Source organism: Zonotrichia leucophrys, chromosome 2 (genome assembly GCF_028769735.1).
Source record: "Zonotrichia leucophrys gambelii isolate GWCS_2022_RI chromosome 2, RI_Zleu_2.0, whole genome shotgun sequence".
Lineage (NCBI taxonomy): Eukaryota > Metazoa > Chordata > Aves > Passeriformes > Passerellidae > Zonotrichia > Zonotrichia leucophrys.
In genome coordinates, this window is record NC_088171.1 from 138,777,293 (window position 1) to 138,791,215 (window position 13,923).

Sequence of the window (13,923 nt, forward strand, 5' to 3'; positions counted from 1 at the left end):
TTTTTTTTGTTTCTTTAATTTTTTGGGTTTTTTTGAATGCAAGAAAGAAAAAATATTGTAAGGATTGTTAGATCTATGTAAAATCTGATGTGGATGATCTGATCTGATATGTGTAGAGATCTATTTACAGAGGTACTTGTAGTTCTCTCTGCATGTCTCATCTAAGTCTTTCTAGGTTAAAAATAGATAGCAATTCTTAAACATTTGTGCATATGGAAAGTCCTAAAACATGCCAATCTAGTTAATGTCAGAAAATGATCAACATAAAAAGTTTTATTATAAAGACATTGTAAAATTAGTATTTTTTTACTTATATATAAATATCAATAAGCTAGAAAAATCTCTTATATTTATGTGAAATAGATTAAATAAAATAACACAATTAAGACATGAAGAGATATAAAGTTATTTTGTATTTTTGTCGTTCCTGTTTCTTTACAATATTACTATAACTTCATAAGTTTTGCAGCTATCTACAGGCTCAGTTATTCCCATAGGAGAGTGATAAGAAGACAAGAGTTAAATATTATTGTATCTTTATTTTTCATCTTCATTTAGAGGAAATTGGGATTGGTAAGTAGGTGAAGCAAGGGGTGAAATGCTTATTTGTTTTTTTAATATTATGGCATATGGTCAGTTTAATTGTGTAACCTGTTCAACAAAAGAGTAAATGTATAAATTGATTGCTCAGAGGATTAGCTTTAAGATCATTCCATAATGTTTTTTATTAGCTGAATGTGGTGGACGGTTTAAAGGGGAGTCATCAGGAAGAATTTTGTCTCCTGGCTATCCTTTTCCCTATGACAACAATCTGCGCTGCATGTGGGTGATTGAAGTAGACCCAGGAAATATTGTCAGGTACTGAAAATGAATCCTAAAATTTAGACTTTTTATTTTTTGGGGTTTTTTTCACTGTAATCAAATCTTAGGGCCATAATAACCAAATCACTCTCTAGAGTGAAGGGAAAAAAAGGGATTATGGGTGAAAAACTTACGATGCAAATCACAGGTTTTGGCATTTTAGATTTGGGTTGAAACTGTTGATTTTTAATAAGCATTATCCAAAGAAGACTGAGCTTTAAAATTGGTTATAATTTTGTGAAATGCAGGAGGCAGAAGAAATCTTTAGTGAAAGACTACATTTTAAAAAACCACAAAACAACAAAACAACACAGCCTGCATTTTCCCAGCTCTTTTTAGTTAATTAGTTTTGATGGGAATGTGATATATAATATTGTTTTAGAAGAACTGAAACTAAAACTCTCTTCTGAAAAGAATGTGTAGATACTTATAGATTATTTGAATGGCTAAAGTAATATATTACTTTATGGTGGACAATTTCAAATATTCTAAGTTTTTTTTTTCTTTCAAATTCATTTTTGCATTGGGCTGTCATGCATTCAAAGATAAATGTATGAAACATTATAAAAATTGCCCTTTTGAGTTAAATTGTATTTGTTTTTTTTCTGTTGCTTGTTTAGTTTTGTTGTTAAAGTTATATTTTTGAGTAATATCAAAGCTGACAATAAATCATTATGTTCTTTCAGCCTCCAGTTTCTTGCTTTTGATACTGAGGCGTCCCATGACATTCTTCGAGTTTGGGATGGTCCACCTGAGAATGAGATGTTGCTCAAAGAAATTAGTGGCTCCCTTATTCCTGAAGGCATTCACAGTACACTCAACATAGTAACTATCCAGTTTGACACAGATTTTTATATCAGTAAATCTGGATTTGCCATACAGTTTTCAAGTAAGTTGATTTATTTAATTTTTAATTTATTATGAGATGAATTCACGCACAGATAATTATCATGCTGGAAACACTTGAAATCAGTGACTGCATTCCTGATGTTTTAAGGGAAAGAATTAGCACAGACTTAAAGATTTGTTGTAAAGCTATATTTTTATCTTAAAGAAAGAAACAAACAAAAAATAAAATATCATGTTCTTTGCTAGTGTTGGTTTTCAAGGGCAGCTGGGGGAATGCAAGAATGCTTATAACTATGATTAGTGTTTTTCACAAAGAAGGTGAAGTAGGCATGCTAAAATCTCCATCCTTTTCTAATCAGTAAGAGTTTCTGCTTTCAGAGATATCTGTGGTGAGTTTTCATTTCTTTTGTGATTGTATGGGATGAAAAAGGAAAGAGCTCCACAGGAACAGCAATGTCCTTCTCCCTTTTGCCTTCTAGTGCTACATCATCTTATTACAGGCAGCAGGATGACAAATCTAAACAGTTGCCTAACTGTTATTAAATCCCTTTAGACATTTTATTGCTGAAACAGAAGAAATCATTGAGCCAGGTCCATTTTGACCTTCTTTTTCCTCGGGTCAGTGAAATTTATATATATTTTTTCAAGATTAGCAAAGACTAGTCTAATATAATTTTGTGTAGTGGTAACAGCATTTCTAACATGGGTTGACACAGAGACTCAATGTTAACACTGTTTACCTCATTGTGCTTCCTGTGCTTGGTAGCTGTATTAGCCCTTGTATTAGCCCTACTCTTATTCTTTCCATGTGTATGACAAATACCTGTATGTGCATACAGTAATTTAAAGGAAGAATGAATTATGTAAATGAGAGCACAAAGTGAAAGATATTTTATTTGTAGTGACAGAGTGCTTCTGCTCCATCAGCTTATTTTTGAAGCTGTGAATAGAAGTTTTAATCCTTTGGCTCCAAGGTATTTTTGCCATTTTACTACCTTCCCCTCTTCCAGACCCTGTATGAGAGATTCTCACATGTGTGTTTCCATTATCAGGCATGCTTTTATATTTAATGTTGAAATCAGAGAGGGAGACCATTATGCACTGGACTTATTTAGGCAGTCATTAAAGCTGAGTGGAAAAATAGATGGATGCAGAATAAAAATGGAGTTACAAGGAGAAATGGATAATACATGGTAGTAAAGTTATAAAACAGCTACTGATGCAATTGCATTGATTTATGTGAAAAGAGGGTTTAGAAATTTATCTGATAGGCATTTTATTTGTTTCTCCATGCTGTTGCAGTCTGTTGAGTTCTAATGACACTAAAGAAACCGAGAAGTTTTACTGCCTCAGCAGTTCTCTTTGTCTTTAGCCCAGATTCTCAAAATCAGAGTGGTCCTTCTCAAACTGTTGATGTGGCACGGTTTGGGTGTATATTCTCAGTAGAATAACAGAGGTTTTTTTGTTTTGTTTTGTTTTTTTCCCTAAGTAAAGATTTTAAAGTATTGTGCAAATAGCTTCACAACCTGAATAACACTATTGCTCTATGGACATATTATTTCACTAACCAATAAAGAGAAATATTTGAGTAGACGGAGGAAAGAGAAGAACAATTCTTTGCAACTTTGTTCCAAGTATTCATATACTTTCTTTGAGTACATAATATTGTCTGAGTAAAACAGATGGTGTCTTTATACTCTAGCTACACTGTAATTAACCAACAGAAAGCTCACACAAGGGAGGTATCTGCTTTTACTTTCCTCTTGCCATTTCATGAAGTAAGACTATTTAACTGGATTATTGGCCCTTTTACCTCAAGAGGAATGTTTTTCAATGACAACAGATATTTTATGTTCAAACTCATTTAAGACTTTGAATGCTTTATTTTCTTCTCTATTATGCTCTTACCCTTTAAATAAAAATGTGTTTCCAAAAAATGGTTTAAACCTTCCTATTAGTTCCTTACAGTTTTTTTATTTAATTTTATCAATTGTTCTTACACAGTATTGCATCTGTCATTTAATGAGCAAAAATTATCACCACTGATAATGTGGTATAATTTATATTTGACTCCTCTATAAGCCATCCAATATAATCAGAAAAATAATTTTTGTCTGGAGATACAAAAGGCAGGTGAGATAGCATCCTTCACCAAATTAAAGCGTGGATGGAAAAACCTAAAGATGAAATGTTATATAAAAAGTAGAAAGAAAATTATATTTAATTAGTATTATGTATTAAAGCAGGTAATATTAGAATTGTTTCTTTCTAGGGCTGCCCAAAGCAATCCTTTAAAAGTCCTGGAAGTTGTTATTAATTTTTTAAAATTTAGAGGATCCAAGGGAAAAAAAATCACAATGAGATTTTTCTTGCCCATTATGTTAATTAGTATATTTTTTTTTCTTTTTGTTAGCTTGCCTTTTTGTGGAAGAAATAAACCCCAAAAGTTTGTTTTTATCTGCAAAAGTAGAACTATTTTGATGGTTTAAACATTCATAATCTCTGTAAGAAAATAATCACAGAATCATTGAATGGTCGGAAGGGACCTTAAAGACCATCCAGTTCCAACCTTCCAACCCTTTTGCCATGGGCAGGGACACCTTTCCCCAGAGCAGGTTTCCCTGAGCTCCATCCAGCCTGGCCTGTTGAACACTGTCAGTTGTGGGTCACCCCCAGCTTCTCTGGGCAGCCTGTTCCAGTGCCTCACCATGCTCATAGTAAATAATTTCTTCCTAATATGTAATGTAAACCTGCTCTGTTTCAGTTTGACCCTTGTCCTGCCGCTCCATGCCCTGGTCAAAAGTCTCTCTCTGTGTTTCATGTAGGCTTCCTTCATGTACTGGAAGTCCACAACTAGGGCTCCTTGTAGCCTTCTCTTTTCCAAACAGAGCAATCCCAGTTCTCTCAGCCTTTCCTCACAGGGGAGGTATCTTATCTCTCTAATCATCTTGGTGGACTCACTCCAAAAGGCTCATGCCCTTTCTGTGCTGGGGACCACAAAGCTGGATGCAATACTCCAGCTGGGCTCTCACAAGGTCAGAGTAGAGGGGTAAGAAATTATTTCTTTTATGCTGAACTAAGGAATACTAGAGTTTTTTTTTTTTATGGTTGACAAGTATAAATTTCTAATTTAACAAAATAGTGCATTACTCTCAGAGGAAGAAATGAAAATGGTGAATTTCACATGAAATAAGGGAACTCAACCTGATTGTTCTTCTCTACTTTCCCCCAGTTATCCAGGGTTAGTGAAAGTATAAACCTTCTTTCAGACATCTAATGTAAACAAAGAAATTAATGACTTCACGTCATCACTAGGCATAGCAGAATTTTGGTCTAATATTTCTTTTGTGTGTCTTTATGTCTTTCATTTTTGCATGGGACCTCTTCAAATTACAGTATCTCTTAATTAAACGTTACAACTTTTCAGTTTCTGCAGTCTTCTTTGAGACTTCAATAAAGTAACATGATAGAAAGCAGAGCCCACAAATCCTGAAAGTCAAAGTAGCAAAAAATGTATATTAAAGCAGAATATTTCAAAAACTTTGTATATATGTGTAAAAAGAAAATAAGAAACAGGAGGACAAAAATATGACGATTTTGGAACGTCTAAATGGCATGTGAATGCCTATGTAGCTATAGGACAGATGCCAGAGGTCTAACCTTAAAGAAGTGTGAAAAGTTGGCAATAGGCCAGAAGCAATATGCAAACAGGAAATACCTGTTACAGTATATTTTCTCTCAGTTGACAGAGACAGAGCATGGGGAGCCCAGTACATACTGGAAGAACACAAATTAAATCAGCAGTATTTTTTTTTTAAACAGTAAATTCTGTACGAAATAGAAAATTAAACCTGCAAGACCAGTGAAGGAGAAAGTGAAGGGAGCAATCATGTCTTTGCCAGAGACATGAGCTGTATTTCTCAGGGTCAGAGCAAAATATTAGGCACAGTGAAACATTTTCATCAGTTGATATCACTTCATGTCACCAAGAGGAAAGTAGTCGCTGTGAAAAAAGACAGAGAACTGAGAGTAGAGTAAGAACACTGAAATGTAAAACATTTGCTGATAAAAATTGTGTGCATGTTTAAAATAATATTTTAATCACTTTAATATGTCTGAAGTGTGTAATATTAGATCAGATCCCAATGAAATTAACCAGATCCTTTCCATAGATTTCAATGACCTTTGATTCTGGTATTACAGGAAAGTTTTCTCTCTGCTAACTTTAACATTTCAGGTGCCATTTAGCTTTCATGCAGAAAGAAAGGATCTGTATTCTTCTTTAGTAGGCCATTATTTCACCACTGATAGCGGCACTACTGAATCACTCAGCATTACAGAATACATTCTGCTCAGATCTCAGAGTGCAGTCACATTTCTGACTAATTAGGCAGCACACAGGATAGAGCATTTTTTGAGCATTTTAAGGCAGAGCTAAACTGTAAATATTTTTTGAGTTTTGGGAAGGTTTTGTAAATAGATGCTGTAGCAGTACCTCTTATATAACAGGATATGCCTTAAAATGCTTGGATTTACTGTAAAACTGCAGCTAGCTGCTCCTTCTTAATTTAAGACTGGATGAATAGCCCTTTGGAGTTACTTGCCTCTGTATACTATAGAAAAAGCCTAGAACCCTTGAGGCAGAGACCTGCTTGCATGGCTAAGTCTGACAGTATTAATTTCCAGTCTAGAATTATAATGCATCGTATTGCTTACATTGATTACTGTGATGATTAAATGATTGCAAGTTAACTTTCTATATTTATGATTTATAACCACAATGTCTTCTGAATGTTTTGTGTTCAATCTTTTTCTTTTATTGTTTTTGGTTGTTTTCATTGTTGTCTTGTTGGGTTTTTTTTTGGTGAGATTTCTTTTCTTCAAAGACAGACCTATTAGCCACATTCATATTTAGGAAGATTCTTTTGATGATGGACACCTTCCTGTATTTTTATTTTTTTTTCTTTTCTTCAGTTTTCCAGTAACAAAGATCTCTACTTCTGATACGTTTACCCTGAAGGTGATTTGCAAATGCATATGGGGAATTTTACAGGTTTCCTTCTCAGAATGCTGTTTCCTACCGCTGCTTGTATAGAGATCACTTCCTGATATAACTTTTTCATTTTTCCAAAGTCACTAACATAGGGTTTATTTTTCCTTGTGTCTACTCCATAGCAGAAAGAAATTTTAATCTAAAATATTTTCACACTCTGGTTTGCTGATATCTTTCAACTTCGAGCAGAATCCTTTGGATTTCTAGATTTCAGGAGCACTACTTTCGTATCGGAAATATTTGTGGATGTCCACACTTTTAAATTTAGTTAAATAGCTTTGTTTTAGGTTTGTAGGAGGTGGTATTGGTGTGTGTTTTCTTGTTTAGTTTGGGGATTTTTTTTGTTTGATTTTGGGAGTGGGTTTGCTTTGTTTTTAGCATCAAGAGGCTTAAAAAGAAAGAAACCATTTAATAGATTTGTATCCTTCTATTGGCTGTTACCTTTCTTTCAAGAAGTAGATATTAGTAAAAGGAGTGACCATTTATGTCTTTCAATGACAAAAGTTTCATTCCTGTCACAAGTTTGTAAATGGCAATGACTTAGTAGCTGTCATCTCTCACTTCAGTAGCATAGATGGTATGTGCATTTTATGCAGGCAAATATTATGAGTCAATGCTTACCTTAAAATGCCTTGGTAATGACTTGTAGCTAGAGAGACCTGGAGTTATAGTATTAATAAGTGAAAGCTGAAAGGAAATATCAAAAGAAATTGGTGACTTATAATTACATTATAAGTATTTTTAGCATTATAAATAAACAAATCCTCCTCTCCACCATGTCACCATAAAAGTAACTTCTTTTACTTATATTTGAGATTGAAATTCTTGATTTTTAAACCTCATGCAGTATAGATTGTCCAAACTCTTTTGACTTATATGAATAGAAAGTCTACTCACCTGTACTAAATTTACATATGTAAAGTGGACTTTGTCTGACTCGTGACGTGGCATTTCAGAGAAATCAAACTGACAGAGTTCAAAATTTCAAATGTTGTGTGTCTCAGGCTAATATTTTAATTTCATATTTTAATTTCATATGTGGAAAAGCTATTCATTAAATCTGAAAAATCTGATGCTATTTTCTCTCTAAAAGAATAATAAAATTGAACACTCTGCTTTAAGTTTCTGGATAAAATTTTCAGTTCCAATGGGTTATTTTTATTGCAGAAGAAGTCCATTACAAATATTGTAATTGTGTATACAGCAATGTAAATTTGGAAGTGCAAAACTATACTAGTTTGGTTCTTATTATTATAAATAAAATTAATTTTCTGTTTCAGAAAAGGTTCTCTAACTTCCATATATTTTTTCCTTTGGTTAATCCAATCTCTTTCATTGAAATCTAAGTCAACTATTGATCAAAATAGAGCACCAGACAGCAAAATATTTATGTAATAATAGAAATCCTTGAAATTATTTCAACTGAGACACTTTGAAGATTTAATCAATACCATGTATTGTATTTTCTGTTTCGTATTAGTCACTAAAAATTTGTCATAAATATACAGGTTGTGCTATTTTGTGTGCCAGGTAATTTCCTAATATTAAGTGTGACACCAACAGAAAAGCATTACAATTTGGTCTATATCCACATACACAAGTCTATGATTTTATTCAAAGTCTCAAATCATAGAATGAGGATATGAGGAAGACTGGTGATCAAATAGCCAGTGCTTATAATATAGTTTGCCTCTTTGGGGCCAAAATTATATGACTCCATTGATTGGATAAGGAGTATAATCTCAATTAAGCTTTCCTTCCTTTGCTACCAATAAGTGGACAAAACTGCAAGGAACCAAGACTTATCCTGTTTTGTCTTCTGCATACAAAGAAACTTAACCCAGACCCCTTGTCTTGTGAAAAATTCACCATGACAATTAGTCTCTGCATTCATATGCTAGATTGATTACTCATCAGTCCACAATTGCAATCTTATATAGAACATCAAGCAAAATACTGTCGGACTGACAAATCCATCATTTGAGGCTTATGTGATTTATTTGTAGGAAACTGCGCACAGGTGACAGGTTGCACATCATTAAATGTACATGGAGTTCATTTTCTTGCAATAAATTCTGTACCTAGGAGAACAGTATATTGAGATGTTTTTGCAGAATTCTCCAAAGTGGTATCTTGCTAAGTATTTGATACAAAAGACAGAAGAAAACTGTGGAATTGACATTCAACAACATGACTGGGGAAGCCATTTTCCAATGGGAGATAAATTGGATGCCATAGTTATTCTGTTCTCAGTTGTCACTAAGCAATTTTGTTTTTCATTCATTCTAGTTAATGTTACTTTGGAGATAAGTTCATCATTTTCAGTATCATTAGTTTCCTTTGTTTATCATTCATGTGCCATCCTTTATAGATACATGCACATGCATGCATGTGATGGAATCTTTCCTGCAAGTACAGGTACATCTTCAGGACTCTTACCTTTTTTTTACATTCAGATTGCAGTAGAGTTCACAAATGTACAGGAGGGACAACTATTTTGAGACTTATCTTCTGTTTCTCCAAGGTCTTAGTCTCTTCTCATTTGAACATCTCTCCTTTTTAAGTCAATGAGTGTAAGAGAAGTGCATATTCTATTGTATACAATACATATCAAAGGAAAGGAAAGTGTTTTGGAGGTTTTATTCCAAGCTTGTAATGAACTGAACATCACAGAAATGTATATATATATATACATATATATAAAAATAAATCATTAATGTTGGAAAAGACTTCTAAGATCACAAAGCCCAGCCATCAGTGTAGCACAAACACCCCGCTACAATGGAGTTGACTTCAAGTTTGTCAGCTTATTGTCTGTTCCTTCTTTCCCTCTTTCCTCGTTTCTGCCCAGGGATACCCATTTTGAAAAATGGTAATATAAAAGAGAGATTTTTGCTGCTATTTTTTTGTCAGGGAAATTATATTTTTTCTTAACAGCATTCCAGTAATCTGCCTGATCTCATAATTGACAGAAAGAGAAAAGACTCTTGACTGATCTTGCTTGTCTTTTGGTCCTATGTGTATGAATGTGGAAAAAATTATTTTTCCACATAGTGGGCTGGTATCTTCAATTACAGGCTGGACATACTCTGAGTTGCAGTCTGAGATAAAATTCATTTGCAGAGATTAATTTAAAAATCTTGCTAAATATATAAACATAGAATCTTTATTCTTATTAATATTCCATTGTTGTTTTGATAAAATGTAATATGTACAATACTAAAGAAAACAGAAGCTATTCTTTGACAGTGTTCTTTAAATTTTTCAAGTGACTATAGTATAATACTTCTTTCAACAAAGAAATTATTGCCTTTGCAAAGAACAGGGTAATTACATTCAAGTGTATGGACAGAATATTACCAAATGATGAAGCAAATTCTGCATCAATGTCAAACTTATCAATTATAGTACACCCTCCCCACCCCTCCCAACCCAGCTCAACCAAACAAATAAAAAAATTATTGGAAAAATTTGACAAAAGTAAAAAATTCAGACAGATTAAAGATTTTACCTTATCTTTAGGAACTATCAAAATATTCTCGGTGTTTTGAAACTATAAATCTATAATGCAAATATACAATCTATGAAACTAAAAGGCAAAATAAAAAATTTAACTGAAATCTTCTGAAGAGAGGGGGACATTGTTCCTATGTTAAAAGTTAAAGGATCAAGGCAAACCAGAAGTGCTGTTCTCTGTTGTACAACCATCCTTAACAGTTGCAACAAAGCAGGTTGTACACTATTCTGCAGACCACCAAATGAAACACACACATTTTACCTCAAACCATCTGAATAATATTTTGTTTAATTCGGTCATTAAGAACAGAATTACCATTAGTAAGAATTTTCAGTGCATGAGCAGCCCTTTCACGTAGTCCAAGGTTCTCGTAATTTCTTCTTTTTGAGAAGCTATTTCTATCTCACTGTATTCACATGTATACATAAAGGAATATGCAGTCTGATATAATATAAAAATCTTTAAAGAACCAAAACATTCCAGAAAACCCCAAGCCCTAAACATGCAATCTAAATGAAATTAGGTTTTTCAAAATCCTTTCCAGCTGGAATGCATTGCCAGCCTGATTAGATATTGTCACAGTATCCATTTTTTATTGAGTTTCAGAAATTATCTGAAGCCATATGTCAATTTATTTATTTGGGCCTGAGTTTCATACTCATTGCCAAAACTCTGAGCAAATACTTAAGAAATAATACCTGTTCCAAGCTGGAGAGTTCATATTATTGGAAAAAAAAGATTATTACTTATGAACTGGAGATAAAATAACTCTTAAGGTTTCCAATAAGACACACTAAGAGAAGTGTAGTGCTTTGGATGGTTTTAGCATTAGTATAAATTGAAAAAACAAAAAAAATAAGAAAAAGTAAAATTATCTCATTAAACCAATGTCATTTATCTCCCTAAGAACTACGATGTATCTAGTAGTACGATCCATAACCTATCCTTTCTGATAACCCATCTCTAATCCTATCTGATAGTAAAATCAGATAAAGACCCTTAAGAAAAATCTTCATGTCCACTGTTGCCCTCCTCCCCCATTTACCATCCCCACCCACACCCCCAAAAGAGAGGCTATACCAGGTTACAGTGTAAAAAAGAGTTTTAAAACAAGTTCAGTTGATGTCTGAGATGGGGTCAAGCTGGTGAGGAATCTTGTTCTGACTGTGGGTGTGGGGTGTGTGGCCATGAAGGAGCCTTAGCCCAAGCTTTGGTTGTGCAAGTGTGACTGCCAGAGTTGGTCCAGGATGGTTGGATGGGGAAGTTTCCTTAGCACAGAGACCTGCCTATACAACCTAGAACACCTGGTTATGCAAGTTGTTAATCTTCTTCATTGAAGGGATGTCCAAAACGAAATTCTGATTCTTTGATTTATTCCTAATATTTTCCCATCTTAATCTTCAAAAAATAACTGACAAACTTAGATAGAATCCATGAAGTCATGCAAAATCAACAAATGGAGTCTGTGGTTAGAATTTACTTAAGAATTACAATGACCATGCTTCTAAATATCTGTTAGATCTACAGCAGAAAGGAGAGTTAAAAATAGACTAAAGAAATGCTATCAGCAATGCTTCTGTTGGTAGAAGACCATGAAAATGATGTAGGTAATTTGTTCTTTCTTTTTCAGGAAAATTTATATAGAAGGTTGGATTTAAAATAGCAAATACCAGGCTTACCTGGTTCTCAAACAGCATTAGAGATTCAGGGAGACTGCAGTGTCCATATGAGCAAAGGTATTATGTGGGTCCTGAGACCGCTTGTATTTTGGAGGTGCTTTCAGGTTTGGTGCAGGCTTATGCATGTTTGAAAGACCAGCAATACTAGAAAACCTTTATTTAAAGTGATAGGAGTTTGGAAGAATATGTTGGTTTAAATAAGTTTATAATAATATTTTAAACATGATTTGTGTTATGAGGGCCCTGAAATTTGGAAGGCTTGAAGCTGCTGACATGACTGTGGGCTCTGGGGAAAGAAAAAAATAAAGGAAGAAAAAAAATTTTTTTTCCTTATTTCTTCAGCTTTGTGATTCAGACTCTTTAATTATATTTGACTTGGTATGCATTAGGACATCAAATTTAGAAATCACTGTTAACACCAAGATATCTCAAGACATTTATTTTATTGTTTCCAGCATGAGTGGAGTCTCTTATAACCTTGTCAAACTTTTAATGCTATGTTTCAAGGTATCTTTCCTCCACGAAATTAGAGCTGTCCTTTTAGAACATTTCAGTCACCTGCTAAATTGCCTGGACTTATGAACTATCAGAAACTTTTTGAACCTGGTAGTAACTTATGGCTTTTGAAGCAGAAATAATCAATTTAGAATATTTAATTATCTGATTTACGGATTAAACATATTTTTTCCTTATTATTGAAAAGATATACCAAAACATTTTACACCCCACATAAAGGACACTTGTAGAAAGATCTGTGTTTACATCTTTTCTGGGTATGATTGAATGCTGTTTAATGGTTTCTGTGGCTCTGTAGGAGCATTTGCACAGTATTGTACAGCTCATAAAGAGATGATTTAGGACCATCTCCCTCAACTCTACTGCTCAAAACATATGAATCTGTTTATATGAATTCTCTTTGGAAAAATTCAAACAAGTTTTGGGTGGAAGGGAAATTAATTTTTTGCATGGCTTGATTGCCAAGATTCTAAACAAGATTCTGCCCCACTTTATTCAAGTCACCTAGCAGGAACTGTGTAAGATAAACAACTTTCCAGAGTAAATACTTCTGCCTGTACAATGGCATTTGTTTTCTGGAGGATTGGTGATCTCATATTCAAAGTCTAAATTAGAAAATATGGTTATATGGCTATCTGAGATATTAAGTCTCACTTGTGGGTCCTTCAGTTATTTCTGTGTTAGCACATCACACAGAAGAACTGAGAGGAGCTGATACATGGATTGAAACAGCTGGTAATGAACCGCTGCTGGCAACACTGTTTAGAGATATTCTTAGTTCAGAGTCGTTCTAGCGTAGTTCAGTAGTGTATCTTCAAATTTAGCTTCATCCAAATGAAAACAACTCATCTGCTCCAAAACCATGCCCCACTGCAAACCAAAACACAATCTGGAGTTTTGTTTTACAAACATACTCAGCTCAGAAGTGTGTAATAATTGTGTTGAAACACTTTCTGTCACTCTGACCATGTAGAGAGACACACAAGCTCTGTGTATCTCATATGTTCACCAATCTCTCACTCACTGAACAGTTTGAGCATGAACTGTGTTCACCCCCATCCTGGAATTTGTGATCAAGAATTGTCTCTTAATTCTTTATCTAGTTCAAATTGTTTGACTGATTGCATGTGATTACTCTGAACTAGCAGTGCCAAGATAAAAAATAAAATAGGTTTCTGCAGTTTTCTCTCTTCATTAGAGAAAAAAGGCTCTCAGATGGTCACTCACAGGTTGTGCTACACACAGAGTCACTCTTGCACCTGTTATGCTGCATATATTAGGTAATAGACACATCTGAGGTTTGTCCATTTCCCATAAAAAATGTTTTTATAGGAATTTAATGGATTACATTCACAAATCACAGCTTGCTAGTTATTTAAGACAATATTTCCTACTCTGAGTTTCCAATTATTGTAATAGAATAAATCATGAGGTATTCTTTTCTTACT

At 33.8% G+C, this 13,923-nt stretch overlaps 1 protein-coding gene across 5 annotated transcripts in view; it reads left to right on the forward strand.

Moving 5' to 3' along the window:
* The window catches only part of CSMD3 (CUB and Sushi multiple domains 3), a 593,532-nt gene that overhangs the window by 396,561 nt on the left and 183,048 nt on the right, over nucleotides 1-13,923 (forward strand). For all 5 annotated transcript variants that reach the window (XM_064706591.1, XM_064706593.1, XM_064706594.1 and 2 more), the window contains 2 exons: nucleotides 732-858; nucleotides 1,548-1,750. In XM_064706591.1, the coding sequence (XP_064562661.1) occupies nucleotides 732-858; nucleotides 1,548-1,750 (330 nt within the window). The remainder of the gene's footprint in view (nucleotides 1-731; nucleotides 859-1,547; nucleotides 1,751-13,923) is intronic.